The sequence below is a fragment of the Oratosquilla oratoria genome, chromosome 4 (genome assembly GCF_046742065.1).
Source record: "Oratosquilla oratoria isolate Oo_2021 chromosome 4, ASM4674206v1, whole genome shotgun sequence".
Lineage (NCBI taxonomy): Eukaryota > Metazoa > Arthropoda > Malacostraca > Stomatopoda > Squillidae > Oratosquilla > Oratosquilla oratoria.
The window spans coordinates 76,606,408-76,621,779 of record NC_134780.1 but is presented as its reverse complement, the minus strand read 5'-3'; the positions used below and the strand labels follow the sequence as shown (position 1 = coordinate 76,621,779).

At 36.3% G+C, this 15,372-nt stretch overlaps 1 protein-coding gene across 1 annotated transcript; it reads right to left on the bottom strand.

Annotated features, from left to right (window-relative positions):
* Positions 1 to 2,189: 2,189 nt before the first annotated feature.
* LOC143024923 (arylsulfatase B-like) lies at positions 2,190 to 14,750 on the bottom strand. Its single transcript, XM_076184389.1, has 10 exons — positions 14,631 to 14,750; positions 13,998 to 14,161; positions 13,470 to 13,573; positions 10,889 to 11,001; positions 10,213 to 10,271; positions 6,983 to 7,087; positions 6,210 to 6,399; positions 5,808 to 6,123; positions 3,612 to 3,682; positions 2,190 to 2,482 (listed from the first exon to the last, which is right to left on the bottom strand). Exons 1-10 carry the CDS (start codon positions 14,728 to 14,730, stop codon positions 2,304 to 2,306), a joined length of 1,401 nt encoding a protein of 466 aa, XP_076040504.1. The 5' UTR covers positions 14,731 to 14,750; the 3' UTR covers positions 2,190 to 2,303.
* Between the last annotated feature and the right edge of the window lie 622 nt (positions 14,751 to 15,372).

Genomic DNA, 15,372 nt, shown 5'->3' with positions numbered 1-15,372 from the left:
TGGCTTAGGATTTAAGTGCATTGTGGTTGTTAAAATGTATCTCTAATCACTGGGACCCATTCAGTGTTGTACGAATACTTTCCCGGGTTTGTATACTTCCAATTGTACTATCATATTAGAGATGGGTTGAACGCAAAAATTTCATGTATGTGTATGTAACTCGAGCATACAAATATATAAGAAAAGTTGCGCACAACTTATATCTCTCTTGATAGCGTAATTGAAAGTTACTACGACACTTGTCATGTGATTGCTAAGTTCGAGTCCTTGGCAGTACCGCATTTCAATTTCTGCATGTCGGCCTCCATTGGGTCTCCCGATGTTGATGGCTTAGGATTAAAGTGCATTGTGGTTGTTAAAATGTATCTCTAATCACTGAGACCCATTCAGTGATATATATATATATATATATATATATATATATATATATATATACATATATATATATATATATGTATATATATATTATATATATTGTATATATATGTATATATATACATATATATATATATATATATATATATTGTATATATACATACATACATATATACATATACATATACATATACATATATATATATAATATACATATATATGTATATACACATATTACAAAGGATTACAAAGGCGGAGCATGCCGACAGGAGACCTTTTGATCCATATCTAGGTCGGATGCGAAAAAAAAAATCATATCAATAATAAAATAATAAATAAAAACTATAATAATGTAAATAACAAATAAAATACATAAATAAATGCATAGGTATAGTTAAATAATAAACAAACAGGTAAATAGTAAATAATAATAAATTGACATATAACTAATAATAAATTAAAATCAGACAGACAAATGATAACAAAACAAAAACAAATAATATAAGATAAATTATAATCATTGCAGCATCTTACTTAGGTATTTATCTAAATGATTCTTAAAGCTTCGAACTGAACTGCATTGCACTACCTGTGCAGGAAGTTTATTCCATTCATTAACTTCACGGTTGGCAAAGTTGTTTCTACCTACTTCCAAATTGAATCTATTTCCGGACAGTTTGAGACCATTGTTTCTTGTCTGATTCTCATTCAATGTGAAAATTTTGTCACTTTTGATGTTGTCAATTCCCTTTAGAATTTTAAAGACCTGTATCAAGTCACTTCTGAGTCTACGCTTTTTTAGGGAAAACAGATTCATGTGTTTTAGTCGATTTTCGTATGATTTATATTTGATATTTGGAATCAGTTTTGTGGCTCGCCGTTGTACTTTTTCCAGTCTGTCAATGTCTTTAATGAGATTCGGTGACCATACGGAAACAGCATATTCCAAATGTGGACGAACTAACGATTTATATAGCTTGTTAATGAGTGATGGACTTTTGAAATCAAAAGATCGCGCAATCAGTCCTAGAATCTTATTTGCTTTCTCAGAGGCTGAAATACACTGCTTGGATGATTTGAGATCGTTACTGATAATTACGACGAGATATTTTTCACTATATATATATATATATATATATATAATATATATATATATATATATATATTTCTGTAGGGAATTTGTGGACGAATTTTCTGGTTGTAGAATAAAGGTAATATTATTCTTTCAAGGTATCTTCAAAATGGTTTGATTTTTCTGGTTGCAGTTTAGTACAGAAAGAAAAATCATAGGGTGCGACTATAGCGTGAGGTCTACCACGTGATCCATGTTCCTCCTGAACGCTCCCCCTCACCTGTCCATTAAACATGTGTCCTACCCAAATACAAAAAAAACGTGACCTGTCCACGTGACCTGACCTAACCTAACCTAACGTAACCTAACCTATTTGTGTCATTCTTAGAGGATGTACGGGGTGTATATCGCTAGAATAAATGTATGGAAATATATGATAATTTCTTTATTTTTACATATGAATGTAATTAGAAATCCAATTATCTATCTAAATCATTCCTAGGGAGGTAGGTCTCACGCTATAATGTGGTAGACCTCACGCTATAATAGCACCAATCATAGTTACACTAGATCATTCTCATGTATCAAAGTTCTTTAACAAATTTATTTTGTTATACATCCACAGAATGTAGATTTAATCAGTTCAACAGAAATAGAAGTAAAGATATTCCTTGGGGAGCAGACGCCGTCTCCTTCATCTATGTGTTATAAATGTTGAGGACATCAATAGAAAACAGAGTCGTCGAATTATTATTTTATTTAAGAAAAACCATGGCTAACATGTTTCCCGAGCCAGCTGCCGAATACTCTAATTTCTTTCTTCTCTCCATATTCATCCCGACTCGAATGCACTTTGTCACACCTTACACCATCCTGGAGACCAAACTCCTCCCCAGTTGGAAGCGTCTCCTGAAGGATCTCTGTCAGGAGTGTCTGCAGGCACCATGTCCTTCGCATTGAGGTAAAGCACGACCTCCATGCCCACTACCATCTCCGGAAACACGGTGGCTAAGTTGGTGGTTTCATTTGGGTCCACTGGCGGGAAGAAAACGTTATGACGTCACTGCGCAAGTCGGTTCATATTCACACGGAAGTCAACAAGCATATTCATTTGGTTTGCATGTATTTGGATGATTTTGAGGTCATGGAGGAGGTTGTAGAAGTGTGTGTGTGTGTGTGTGTGTGTGTGTGTGTGTGTGTGTGTGTGTGTGTGTGTGTGTGTGTGTGTGTGTGTGTGTGTGTGTGCGTGCGCGCGCGCGCGTGTGTGTGTTTCATCACGGTCTTGGGTCAAGTGTTGAACTCGTGATCGAGAGCTATTACCCTCCCGAATTAGAGCTTAAAAATTATAATTGGTCCGACCTCTGGGCAATACAGTGACCTTGCACACACACACACACACACACACACACACACACACACACACACACACACACACACACACACACACACACACACACACACACACACACACACACACACACACACACACACACTCACTCGGTGGCGCGGTTGATAGAGTACTGGACTGCCAGTACGGAGGTGCGGCAGTACCTGGTTCGAATCCTGCCCAGGGCCGAAATTATTTCGGTATCGCTGCATTACCCATAGCATTACCCATAGATCAGTCATACGAGCTCTGAGCTCTCTTCCGGGAGGGAAATAGCTGTTGATCACGAGTCCAACACGTGATCCAAAGACCAAGGTGAACACACACACACACACACACACACACACTCTTTGCCCACCAGACTTGAGGTGCCGGCTCGTAGTGCAGCTTTTTTTTCAGCCCTGGGCGAGATTCGCTAAATTAGTGGTTGAGAACGGTACCACTGCACCACCGAGCTGTGTGTGCGTGCACGCTCGTTCCTAGTAGGCCTTGTAACCGTGATTATGTGTTTGTTGTAACGATGGTAGTGGGAGAGGTTGACAATAAATAATAAATTATCAATAATGAAAAAGTTGTTCATATCAATGGCTAATAGCCAACAACTATTTGATGGTTCTTAATTGATACTTACTAACTAATAATTCATAATTCATCATCAATTACTAACGGCTTAGAATTTAACGTTAATCAGTAAGTCATAACATTGAACAGAGAAATACATAAAACAATTAGTGAAATGGTAAATGTTCAATTAAACGGTAAAATGATAATAATTACATCTAAGGTCAAAGAGCCAAGGCCCGTCACTTCCCTCGGTCAGGTCCATCATGAACTTATAATCTCCTTTTCTGAAAAGTTATGATAATTATGATAATGATAACAATAATAATAATGATGATAATTACAGATAAGCGAATCAATTCACACACACACACACACACACACACACACACACACACACACACACACACACACACACACACACACACACACACACACACACACACACACACACACACACACACACACACACACACACACACACACACACACACACACACACACACACACACAAAAGAATCATGAAAGGCATGGAAATTATTGATGGAGAGGATCTAATAAAATGGGATGGAAGACATACAAGAGGATACGGAAAGAAAATAAAAAAAAAGACAATTATAGAAGAGACTTGAAAAAGAACGGTTTTTCCCACAGGATAATAGACGTATGGAACAAGTTGGATGAAAATGGGGTGTGTGCAAGAACAATACACGAATTTAAGAACAAGCTAGGCAAAATGAAATATGGAGACGGGACACCACGAGCATAGCTCCCCTTCCCGTAAAATAAAACTAGGTAAATACACACACACACGCAATCCAACCGCTGACTAGTGTGACCTTGTCTTAAGGCGGATCGTTCACACATCCTCTCACAAGTATTGAACCGCCAACCCTATGACTTGGGCATAATGTTTTATTAAGAACAGGCGACTGGCGGAATTTTTGGCTATTTTCTACATACTGCTGGCTATTTTTCAGAGCCTGATGAAGTTAAAATGTCAACTACATATTACCCGCGTGACCCATCCAGGCATTTCATCCAATCCATTTCCTTTAAGTTTTATACTTTGAAAACGTGTTGATTGAGTGAGGGACGGTTTGTTATCTTAAATTTGTTATTACTACAGTATCATTTTTATTTTCTTTTGAAACCTTGCCCTCCTAAAAGCTTGGCGTTCTCGGTGACCCCCCACCCCCCAATCCCTTATCACGTCACTGGTTGGTGTTTCTCAGAGCCGTGGATAATGAGAGTTTGACCACTCGTTCCCTAGACGCCGTCTTGCAGTCTCATTGCTTCCTCTCAAGTCAGTTTGGTCGTCAGTGAGAGGTTTTCAATGATTTATGACACTGAATCTAGGCTCAGTTATGCTCAATCGGCGAGTATGGTCAGTGATTCCGATCGGCGAATTCGGTTGGCAAGTTTGGTCAGCGACTTTTGTCGGCGGGTTCGGTCGGCGAGTTGGGTCGGCGGTTTCGTTTGGCGAATTTTGGTCAGTGACTCTAGTCGGCGAGTTAAATCGTCGAGTTTGGTCGGTGAATTCAGTCGGCGAGTTCGGTCGGCGACCCCAATCGGCGACCCCAATTGGCGAGTTTGATCAGCAACTCCAGTCGGCGAGTTCAGTCGGTGAGTACATAAGTACTATACTATTTCCATTATCTCGTGACCCACAAGGTGTTGTCTGCCGTGTTGTCGCGTACTGAATCAAAACATTCAGCATATACCTGTCCACTACCCCGAGTATGTTAACATGGAATGTTCTAAATGCATATTGATCTTTTCATTAAATGGTAGGTAATATGAGTAATTGTTATACATGTAAAGAAAGGAAGAGACTTGTTAAACGATGTGGCATCTCAAGTCAGGCGACGATGCCCCGGCTCCCGACCTGGGAATTTCCCGGGGGGTTTGGGGGTGGGGGGGTAGGGGGGTCGCTGAGTCACAGGTACATAGAGAAGCTGAGTGCAGGTCTTCGGGCCGCTTGCAGTCTCTTTAACTATACCGGTCATACATGGAAATATAAAGAAAACGGTGTCTCCCCCGTTTTCTTTGGAGATGGTTTAGAAGTGGCAACGCTGCTGGTTTTGCCGGTCACATCCTATGGGTCACCAGATAATGGAAGAAGTATAGTGCATTAATATTATGACAGCCTTCACACTCAACAAGTACGGGAAGGGGAGGCAATACATAGATGAAAGATGGCGCCTATAACGTGACGCTTACTAGCCAATCACGCACCACCAATTCAGTCTAAGCACGGCCCACTCTCCTTATCAAGGTTTCTGGTGCATCTTAATGTGCAATGCAAATATCACATTCTGAAAGTGTTGACAAGGTGCTGGAACAAGGGACAAAATACATCATATTGTAAAACATTTGAAATAGATTTGGGCCACGATTTCCCGGGCTGACCTTAAAGCTGCATGCAGATTCCCATCATCATCAATGTTGAGATTGTAGATGAATGAGTCCCTGGGAGACGGGCCTCCTTCTGTCAGTGCCTTCCACTGTGAATATCCATCATTGTCGTAGAGTTCATCTATCTGGTTGTTGCTCTCAGGGCCGGAAGCGATCTCCAAGATGGTGTTATGCCAGTCGGTGACGTGGAAGAGTCCATTATAGACTCGGGGGGAGTCGAGGCCCAGTAAGGGTGAGTGGATGAAGGCAGGTACGCGTGTTCCTCCCTCCCACATCGAGCCTTTGGCACCACGAAGCGGGAAGTTTTCTTCTGCATTGCGCAAGGAAAGGTCATTAATGTGTCAGTTATAATCCATGGGTGTTCAGCTAACATAAATGTGGAAAGGTCATACATACGTGGTACGTATCTCGCCATTCCGCCGTTGTCAGAAGAGAAGATGATGATAGTGTTATTGTATAACCCTTCGTCTTTGAGAGTTTGAACGATTTGTCCTGCAGTGTCGTCCATGGCAGTTACCATTCCGTACAGGATGCGTTCGGATTCCGTCAACGTCTCCGAATACATCGACGAATATTTATCTGGAACCTGAGATGGGGGAGGGGGATATAAGCAATTTTGACCCTTCTGTTGCTGGAAAGGTTAAAGGGTACTACTATAGCGTGAGGTCTACCATTTCCATACATTTATTTTAGCGATAAACACATATTTTGTACATATCCTAGGAATGACTTAGATAGATAATTGGATTTCTAATTACATTCATATTAAAAAAAGAAATGTAAAAATAAACATGTTATCATATATTTCCATACATTTATTCTAGCGATACACACTTCGTACATCTTCTAAGAATGACACAAATAGGTTAGGTTAGGTTAGGTTAGGTCACGTGGACAGGTCACGTTTTTTATGTATTTGGGCAGGACACATGTTTGACGGAGGAACGTGGATCACGCGGTAGACCTTTTGAAAAGCGAACTCAAGTTGAGACATAACGGTTAAAAAAAAAACTGCTTTTGAGTGAACTTTGAGATCGAAATGATTATTTCATTCTGTTTCGAATTCTGCTCAGGGAAGTCACAGTTATTTGGAATTGAAATCATGATGCTTCTTGTCTCTCAGTTCTTGTATGTTTCACTGAACGGAAAGATCGAGAATTTTGTCTCACCTGGAGTGGCGTGTGAACGTTCTGGAAGGCGAGGTTAAGGAAAAACGGTTTGTCATTTTCTTTGGACTGGCGAATAATTTGCTTGGACCTTTCAGCATATAATGCCTGTCGAAAAAGAAAATCACTTGTTGTAACTGTGACACCTTATATGAATGCTGTGTTTGGCATAATATTCAACTTTTGTAACTAACGAATTTATAACCATAACGCTTTTGTTCAAAAGATTGCATAATACGTTAGGAAATTAGTCTAATAGTGCAATATTAATTTGAAAAGGTTTGCGTAATGGTTGCCTGTTGCCATTGCTAGGTTAATCCTAGTTTCATTACTGTATAAATACAATATTCTATCTCATATTGAAAATGGGTAGGCTATTTGTATTACTTCACTATATTTCGTTATATTTAATTGAGAGAATTGTTTATACAAATATACTTATTGCACGATTATTCACATATGTGACAAAGTTCAAACCAAGTTCTGTATGAGGAAACATTGAAAGTATCCTGGAATTCAGTTAACATATTATTTATCAGTCTATGACTACAATAATCAAATGTAATGAGATAAGATCGTTCTATGAAGTGTGACTAGCCAGCCATTAGTGGGAAGACCAAGGGTTGGCAATATCGTCCAACAATTTTTCAATAACACTGGTCAACAACCAGAGTACTTCCGAAATGACAGTAGGAATTTCCAACTAATTTTAGGTCACTGATAATGAATATCATAGTTGAAATTGTTTGTTAAGTTTACTTTTCAAGATACTCCTACGCGTCACAACATGTTCCGACATGTTTGCGGCAGTGTGTCTCTTACCACACTCGCAGTCTCACTGCCCCTCAGTATTGTTCCAGCAGTCATAGAAAGTGGTTCTGCTGTGCAAGTTTACATTTTGTCGTGCAAGAAAGGTGATTTTCCTAGTCAAGCACTTTTTAAACTTATACATTCATTGAGCAAGCTACTGATACGCATGTGAGGTATTCCATATTGATTCGATTTTCCCACTGAATTCTACAAATACTTCTGCTAAGCTGTCATATTCTGTGTCATAACCATGCATTTATGAATATTTTTTTCTGTTTATCACTTCGTTTTTTGTTGTTATCTTCTTTCAGATGCTTCGTACTTGTGTGAATAAGACAGATAACTTCTACATTTATGGTGAGGTGACCTTTGCATCAAAGAAGCGACGTATAACTTTTATGGTTAGAAAGGCATATCACCAATATTTTGGATGCAAGATTGGTGACCAGGATAAGGACTGGGCTCCTCACATATTCAACATTTGTGCTACTAACCTTCGCCAATGGTTGAACAGGAAGAGGAAAGGAATGCCTTTTGCTGTCCCAGTAGCAACGGGAGCCAACAGACCATACCAACAATTATTATTTCTGCATGGAACTTCCAGTGCAGAATGGGCTTATCAAAGAAGAAAAAGGAGTCCATTGAATATCCAGACATTCCAAAAGCTATTTGCACACTTCCACATGGAAAAGGTCTACATGTTCCTGATGCACCAACTTCGGTATCCCTCGAGTCAGGTGAGGAAAGTGGTGAGGAGAAAGCAGAGAAGGATAACAGTGCTGGATTACAGACTGACCCAAAACTTGATGAAGCACATTCCTCTAGGCCACATCACATAACACAAGGGGAACTCCCTGACCTTGTCATGGATCCGCAACTACCCAAAGATAAGACAGAACTGCAAGGCTCTCGTCTTCAATAGTGGAATCTCCTAGCAGCTGATGTAAAAAAAAAAAAAAAAAAAAAAAAAAAAAAAAAAAATTATATATATACATATATATATACATACATGCATATATATACATATATACTTGTATATATACTTATATACACATATATATATAATAATAATTCGTGACCGTCAGCAGCAGTTCAACGATTTCTTCGTAATGGAAGATGGTTTAGTGTCCTGCAACAATATTAATGGTCTGATGGAGGCTGTTCACAGATTCATAAAAAACGAGTCTGAAAGACGTTTTCCTGCATAACGGCAATACTGAACCATCAGTAACTGTAGACTATGCATCACACATGAAAGGAACTTATGAGAATATAAAGCATGTGTTGCATTGGATAAAATAGGATGAACATCAATGGCAGCTCTGAGGTGACTTAAAGGCTGTTGCACTTGTAATGGGCTTGCAGGGTGGATACACCAAGTAGTGCTGCTCTCTGTGTGGGACAGCTGTGCAAGAGGCCCCCCACTATATCAGGAGAGATTGGTCACCTCATCAATCATTGAAGCCTGGGATGGAAAATGTTCAACATCCACCTCTCACTGAACCAAACAAAAGTTAGCTACCACCACTACACATAAAACTGGGGCTCATGATTTTCTTAAACTATGGGCAATTCTGACCAGGGATTCAAGTATTTAATATCAAAACTCCCCTTAATGAACGACACTAAGATAAAAGAGGGAGTTTTCATTGGTCTTCAGATTCGAGAGCTTCTTAAAGATGGTGATTTTAAATCATCCCTTCAAGGGTAGGAGAAAGATGCTTGGCAAGTATTCAAGCGAAGGGGTTTCTCGTAAACAGAAGAGAAGGACACTATGAAGAATTGGTGGAAAACCTCATCATGGCATACACGAACATGTGATGTGACATGTCACTTAAAATCCACTTTTTTTGGACTCGCATTTAGATTTTTTTCCCAGCGAAATGTGGGGCAGTTAGTGACGAACACGGTGAAAATATTCAACAAAATACTTCAACCATGGAAATGTGATACCAGGGTAAATGGAGCATAAGAATGCTTGCAGACTATTGCTGGACATTGGCAAGAGATGATTCTTCAGCCTACTACAAACGTTAGCCAAAAAGACAAGGAGTAGATATGGATTAGAGTTTAAAACATAATGACACGTATTGTACGTTATGATAAAATAACCAAACATTACATGCCGCGTATCTTTAATCCTATAGGCAATAAATATTTTTTCAATGTGATATTTGGATTCAGTGGATGAAAATACATATGAATTAACTAATCTCATTTAAGACGCACACAACTTTTATAAAATTGTTGACCAGTGTAATTTCTGTATATGAGTGTCAAATTTCGTTGTAACCTAATTAAACTGTTTCGCTATTTTTTAACACGTTTAGTCATCAATTATGTCTTATATTATTATATAATAACATTTGAAACTGCAGCTGAGGGCGGACCGTTTTAACGAATTTCATCATATAAAAACTTACATTCGAGTAATCTCCTTTTGCAGACCAGTCGACTTCCTCTTGATCCCGAAAGTCGTAGCCTGAAAAAAAGAAAAAAAAAAAAAAAATAAAAAAAAAATATATATATATATATATATATATATATATATATATATATATATATTTTTTTTTTTTTTTTTTTTTGCGTAACTCTTTCTCTGGCAAAGGACCAATTAGGGTCTCTGTGAGGACTTTGTTCCTGGATAAACCCATACGATTTTAGACAGCCCAGGATGTACCTGAAGGGTCGGAGAGAGTGGAGCAGGGGTGATTAAATGAAGCGGCCTTGCTGTGGATGTGCTGTGCCTTGCTGCAGTGCTTATGACCCAGGGTAGTAGGCGGGAGGGAGGGACGCATCCCTTCATCCACGAGAAGCTAAGATGAAAGGAGGAAAAGGGTGGTGGAGGGGAATAGGTGGGACTAGATGTGTGCCTTTTGACTAGGCTACCTCCCTGATAAGGGAGAACTTGGATCCAGTGCCGCACTGAGAAACTGAAACTAGGTACTGCTGCCGACTCATATGTAAGAACTATTTAAATACATATTTTCCATCAATACAGTTATACTTATACGAAAAGAATACATTTAATCCTATATATCAAAATACATCAAATTTAACATGTATTTTTGCAAAGCTTTGATATATCATATACCTAACCTCCACTGACATTATGTTGGAAATAGTCTTCATGGCCGTTGAAGAAGCCGTAATAGGTATCAAATCCTCTGTGAGTGGGCGTGAAGGCTTCGTTGCAGTAGCCTAGATGCCATCTGATAATAACAATGATAATAATGATGATAATAATAATAATGATAATAATAATAATAATAATAATAATAATGATAATAATAATAATAATAATAATAATAATAATAATAATAATAATAATAATAATAATAATAATAATAATAATAATAATAACAATAATAATAATAATAATAATAATAACAATAATAATAATAATAATAATAACAATAATAATAATAATGATAATAATAATAATAATAATAATAATAATAATAATAATAATAATAATAATAATAATAATAATAATAATAATAATATTGATAGTAATAATAATAATAATAATAATGATAATAATAATAATAATAATAATAATAATAATAATGATAATAATGATAATAATAATAATAATGATAATAATAATAATAATAATAATAATAATAATAATAATAATAATAATAATGATGATGATGATGATGATGATGATGATGATGATGATGATGATGATGATGATGATGATGATGATAGATTATAATAACAATGATGATAACAATAGTAATAATAATGATAATAATAATAATAATGATAATAATAATAATAATAATAATAATAATAATAATAATAATAATAATAATGATAATAATAACAATAATAATAATTATGATAATTATGATAATAATAATAGTAGTGATGATAACTATAATAATAATAATGATGATAATGATATTGATGATAACAATAACAATAATAATAATAATAAAAATAATAATAATAATAATAATTAATATTATTAATGATGATAATGATGATAATGATGATAATAATGATAATAACAACAATATCAATAACAATAACGATAACAACAATAACAATAATAACAACAATAATAATAATAATAATAATAATAATAATAATAATAATAATAATAATAATAATAATAATAATAATAATAATAATAATAATAATAATAATAATAATGTGTATACATTGTGACGAATGTGGATAGGAGGTAAGGGAACACGGGCTGAGGGAAATACTTTTATTTCTGACTAGTTTCGCCTGAGTGGCTTCTTCAGAGGCGAAACTAGTCAGGAATAAAAGTATTTCCCTCAGCCCGTGTTCCCTTACCTTCTATCCAATAATGATAATATTGATAATGATGATAATGATAATAATAATAATAATAATAATAATAATAATAATAGTAATAATAATAATAATAATGATAATAACAACAACAACAACAACAACAACAATGATAATAATAATAATAATAATAATAATAATAATAATAATAATAATAATAATAATAATAATAATAATAATAATAATAATAATAATAATAGTAATAATGATGATGATGATGATAAGAATGTAGGTTGTGGTACACTACATTTGGAATTGGTGGTGGAAGAAACTCGGGCGGAGTTTTTGGTAGTATGGCCACTCCTTGGCTTTTTTCCCCAAGATCTTGGGATTTTTGCCATCACTTTGGAATCTTGGATATAAATTGTAAAAAATGAACAAATCTTGGGTCTTATTTATTTATTTATTTAATTTTTGCAAAGACTTTTTCATTTTTTATATTTTATATCCGAGATTCCAAGATGATGGCAAAAATCCCAAGATCTTGGGAAAAAAGCCAAGGAGTGGCCACACTGGACTTCTTGGCTTTAATTCTCCAAGTTAAGTTCTAACTACAAAACATACGGCAAGCCTCCAGCAAAGCTCGGAGGATTGCAGAAACATATTCTGTGTACATCTTTTTACAAAGGTTTCCAGTCATGAAATAAGGACGCAATTGCCATGCCAGTTGAAGGAAAATTTGAAAGGTTTGGTCCGACATGGAGAGGCGCCGGCAAAGATTCTTTTGTGTCCGAAGCAGGTGGCTGACTCGAGATGCAGCTGGCCCCTTTATCCAAGTAGAAGGCTTGACCTGAGATGCCGAGAATCTATTGTCGTCAAATGGGTGTAGTCGGAAAGGTCGGTTAGCTTGGTCACTGACCAAGGCACAGTCCAGATGTGGCCGTCGTTTAGAGTACAATGTTGTAGTATATGTGTGCGTGCCCGTGTGTGTACGCTAGGCATCGAAGGGAGACGCAACTACTTTGAATATAGAGATGATGATGATGATAATAATAATGATAATAATGATAATAATGATAATGATAATAATAATAATAATAATAATAATAATAATAATAATAATAATAATAATAATAATAATAATGATAATAATAATAATAATAATAATAATAATAATGATAATAATAATAATAATGATAATAATAATAATAATAATAATAATAATAATAATAATAATAATAATAATAATAATAATAATAATAATAATAATAATAATAATAATAATAATAATAATGACAATAATGATATAAATGATAGTAATGATGTTAATAATCGCAATCATAACCATCAGTAAAAATGGATTTTCAATATGATTGTAGGAGAACGAGTCGGTAAGTTATCTACTGACTTTCCAACGAGATGCGTCGTGTAGCCAAGTGCCTGGAGATGCTGTGGTAGGAGCTTGTGGTCCAGCGTCAATCCAGTAGGGGTGTTGGGAATCAGAATCCCTTTCTGCGGGAATTGAATTCTGTGAAAGTACTTGTGTCATCACACTAATACGCACACGCATGCGCGCGCAAACACACACACACACACACACACACACACACACACACACACACACACACACACACACACACACACGAGTTTAAAAGTAAACTAGACACTGCGAGATACAAAGGCGGGACACCACGAGAATAGCTCCCCTTCCCGCAAAATACAACTAGATAAATACAACTAGGTAAATACACACACACACACACACACACACACACACACACACACACACACACACACACACACACACACACACACACACACACACACACACAACGAATATAAGATTTGTTGAACTAAGGTAGGTAGAGTTTGGGTTATGAAATGTTCCCTTTGAAAACCTAAACAGAAATACTATATTGTGAAATGACGCTCAAACCTGCCGACCGAGTTTGTAGGGGTAGATACCAGTCAAAAGAGCTGAGCGCGTGGGAGTGCATAGAGGTTGGACATAGTTTTGGTTGAGATCTATTCCAGTGTCGCGAAGATGCTGCAGATGAGGCGACATGACGTCACGGTTGTGCCAGGACACGTCGTTCCAGCCTGCGGTGGATATGGCAAGCCAAGGACAAGTTTTTCATTTACTAAATATCTCTCCCTTGATTTTAGTTACCACTAAATCTTTAGAGTTATCCTGTTTTTTTTTCTTATAAATTCAAATCATATTCATCATTATTTTTTTATCTGTTAAGCCAAATAATCATATGCGTATTTCTGTCTAGGTTCTTGCAGGCATCTGCATGATAAAACAATTTTAGAGAGGAATCAAAGAAACTATATTATGCACTAGGATTATCAATATATTTCGTTGAGTTTAAAAATCGTGAGCTGTCAAATGGCAGCATAAAGGTAGCCCCATGGTTGTGAAGACACGATTGACAAGTTAAATCTTTTCCCTTTTTTAACTTCCCTTCAATTGTTTTTTTCGACTTAAATGGCCACTTTACCTTTGTGATGAGAAAAAAAAAACTCCCTGGTCAGGGATTGGTGGATGGAATTACAATACACTTGCCTAAGTCGTCAGCCAACATGAAGACAATATTTGGAGGTCCATTGGCGGCCAGGAGAGGAACAACGAAGCTCAGAATGCACACCACTCGAACGCGTATCATGGCTGGGCTGGAGGGTGGGGTGCTCCCTGTGTTTGTATATGGCGTCTGATTAATCGTAGAATCACAATTCAAAGTACGCGATTTAATTGAACTGCATTATACCGGTGAATTGTTTAAGATAACGTGTTGATTTCTGAACCAAAAATACTGGTTATATGTTTCCTTATTTCTCCAGCAGTTACACGATACAAGTCCTAATAAATATTCCTTAAAAGTCCTCTTTTTATACACTGATGTAATTTAATTTCTCTACACTTCCCTTCCCCTCAAAAAAAAAAAAAAAAAAAAAAAAAAAAAAAAGATCATGCGCGAGAAAGGGGTCCATAAATGATTTTGAGGCAAATTGCTAGACTTACTGCAGCCACTTGCATCATGCCATCTGGCTTCCTTGATGGGCTTATCTATTGAAAGGTTGTTAGGACCCGGTCACTCAAGTCAGTTTGAGTAGAAACAGATTCGTTTACAATCTTTTATTTCACAAAGTTTGACAAAGGAAGAGGATGCAGACAGGAAACTTTTAGTCCATAACTAGGTCGGATGCAAAAAAAGAATAGATAGATAGATATATAAAAATAATGAATAGATAATGATAAATAGAAAAACAAAGATATAAATAATAGTTATTCATAAAAACAGATATAC

Coding starts and splice junctions, on each gene's coding strand:
- LOC143024923 (XM_076184389.1), bottom strand. CDS start 14,730: ATGATACGCGTTCGAGTGGTGTGCATTCTGAGCTTCGTTGTTCCTCTC. Junction 11,002..13,469: donor ACGACGCATCTCGTTGGAAA/GTCAGTAGATAA, acceptor TGTTATTATCAG/ATGGCATCTAGGCTACTGCA. Junction 7,088..10,212: donor CAAAAGGAGATTACTCGAAT/GTAAGTTTTTAT, acceptor CTTTTTCGACAG/GCATTATATGCTGAAAGGTC.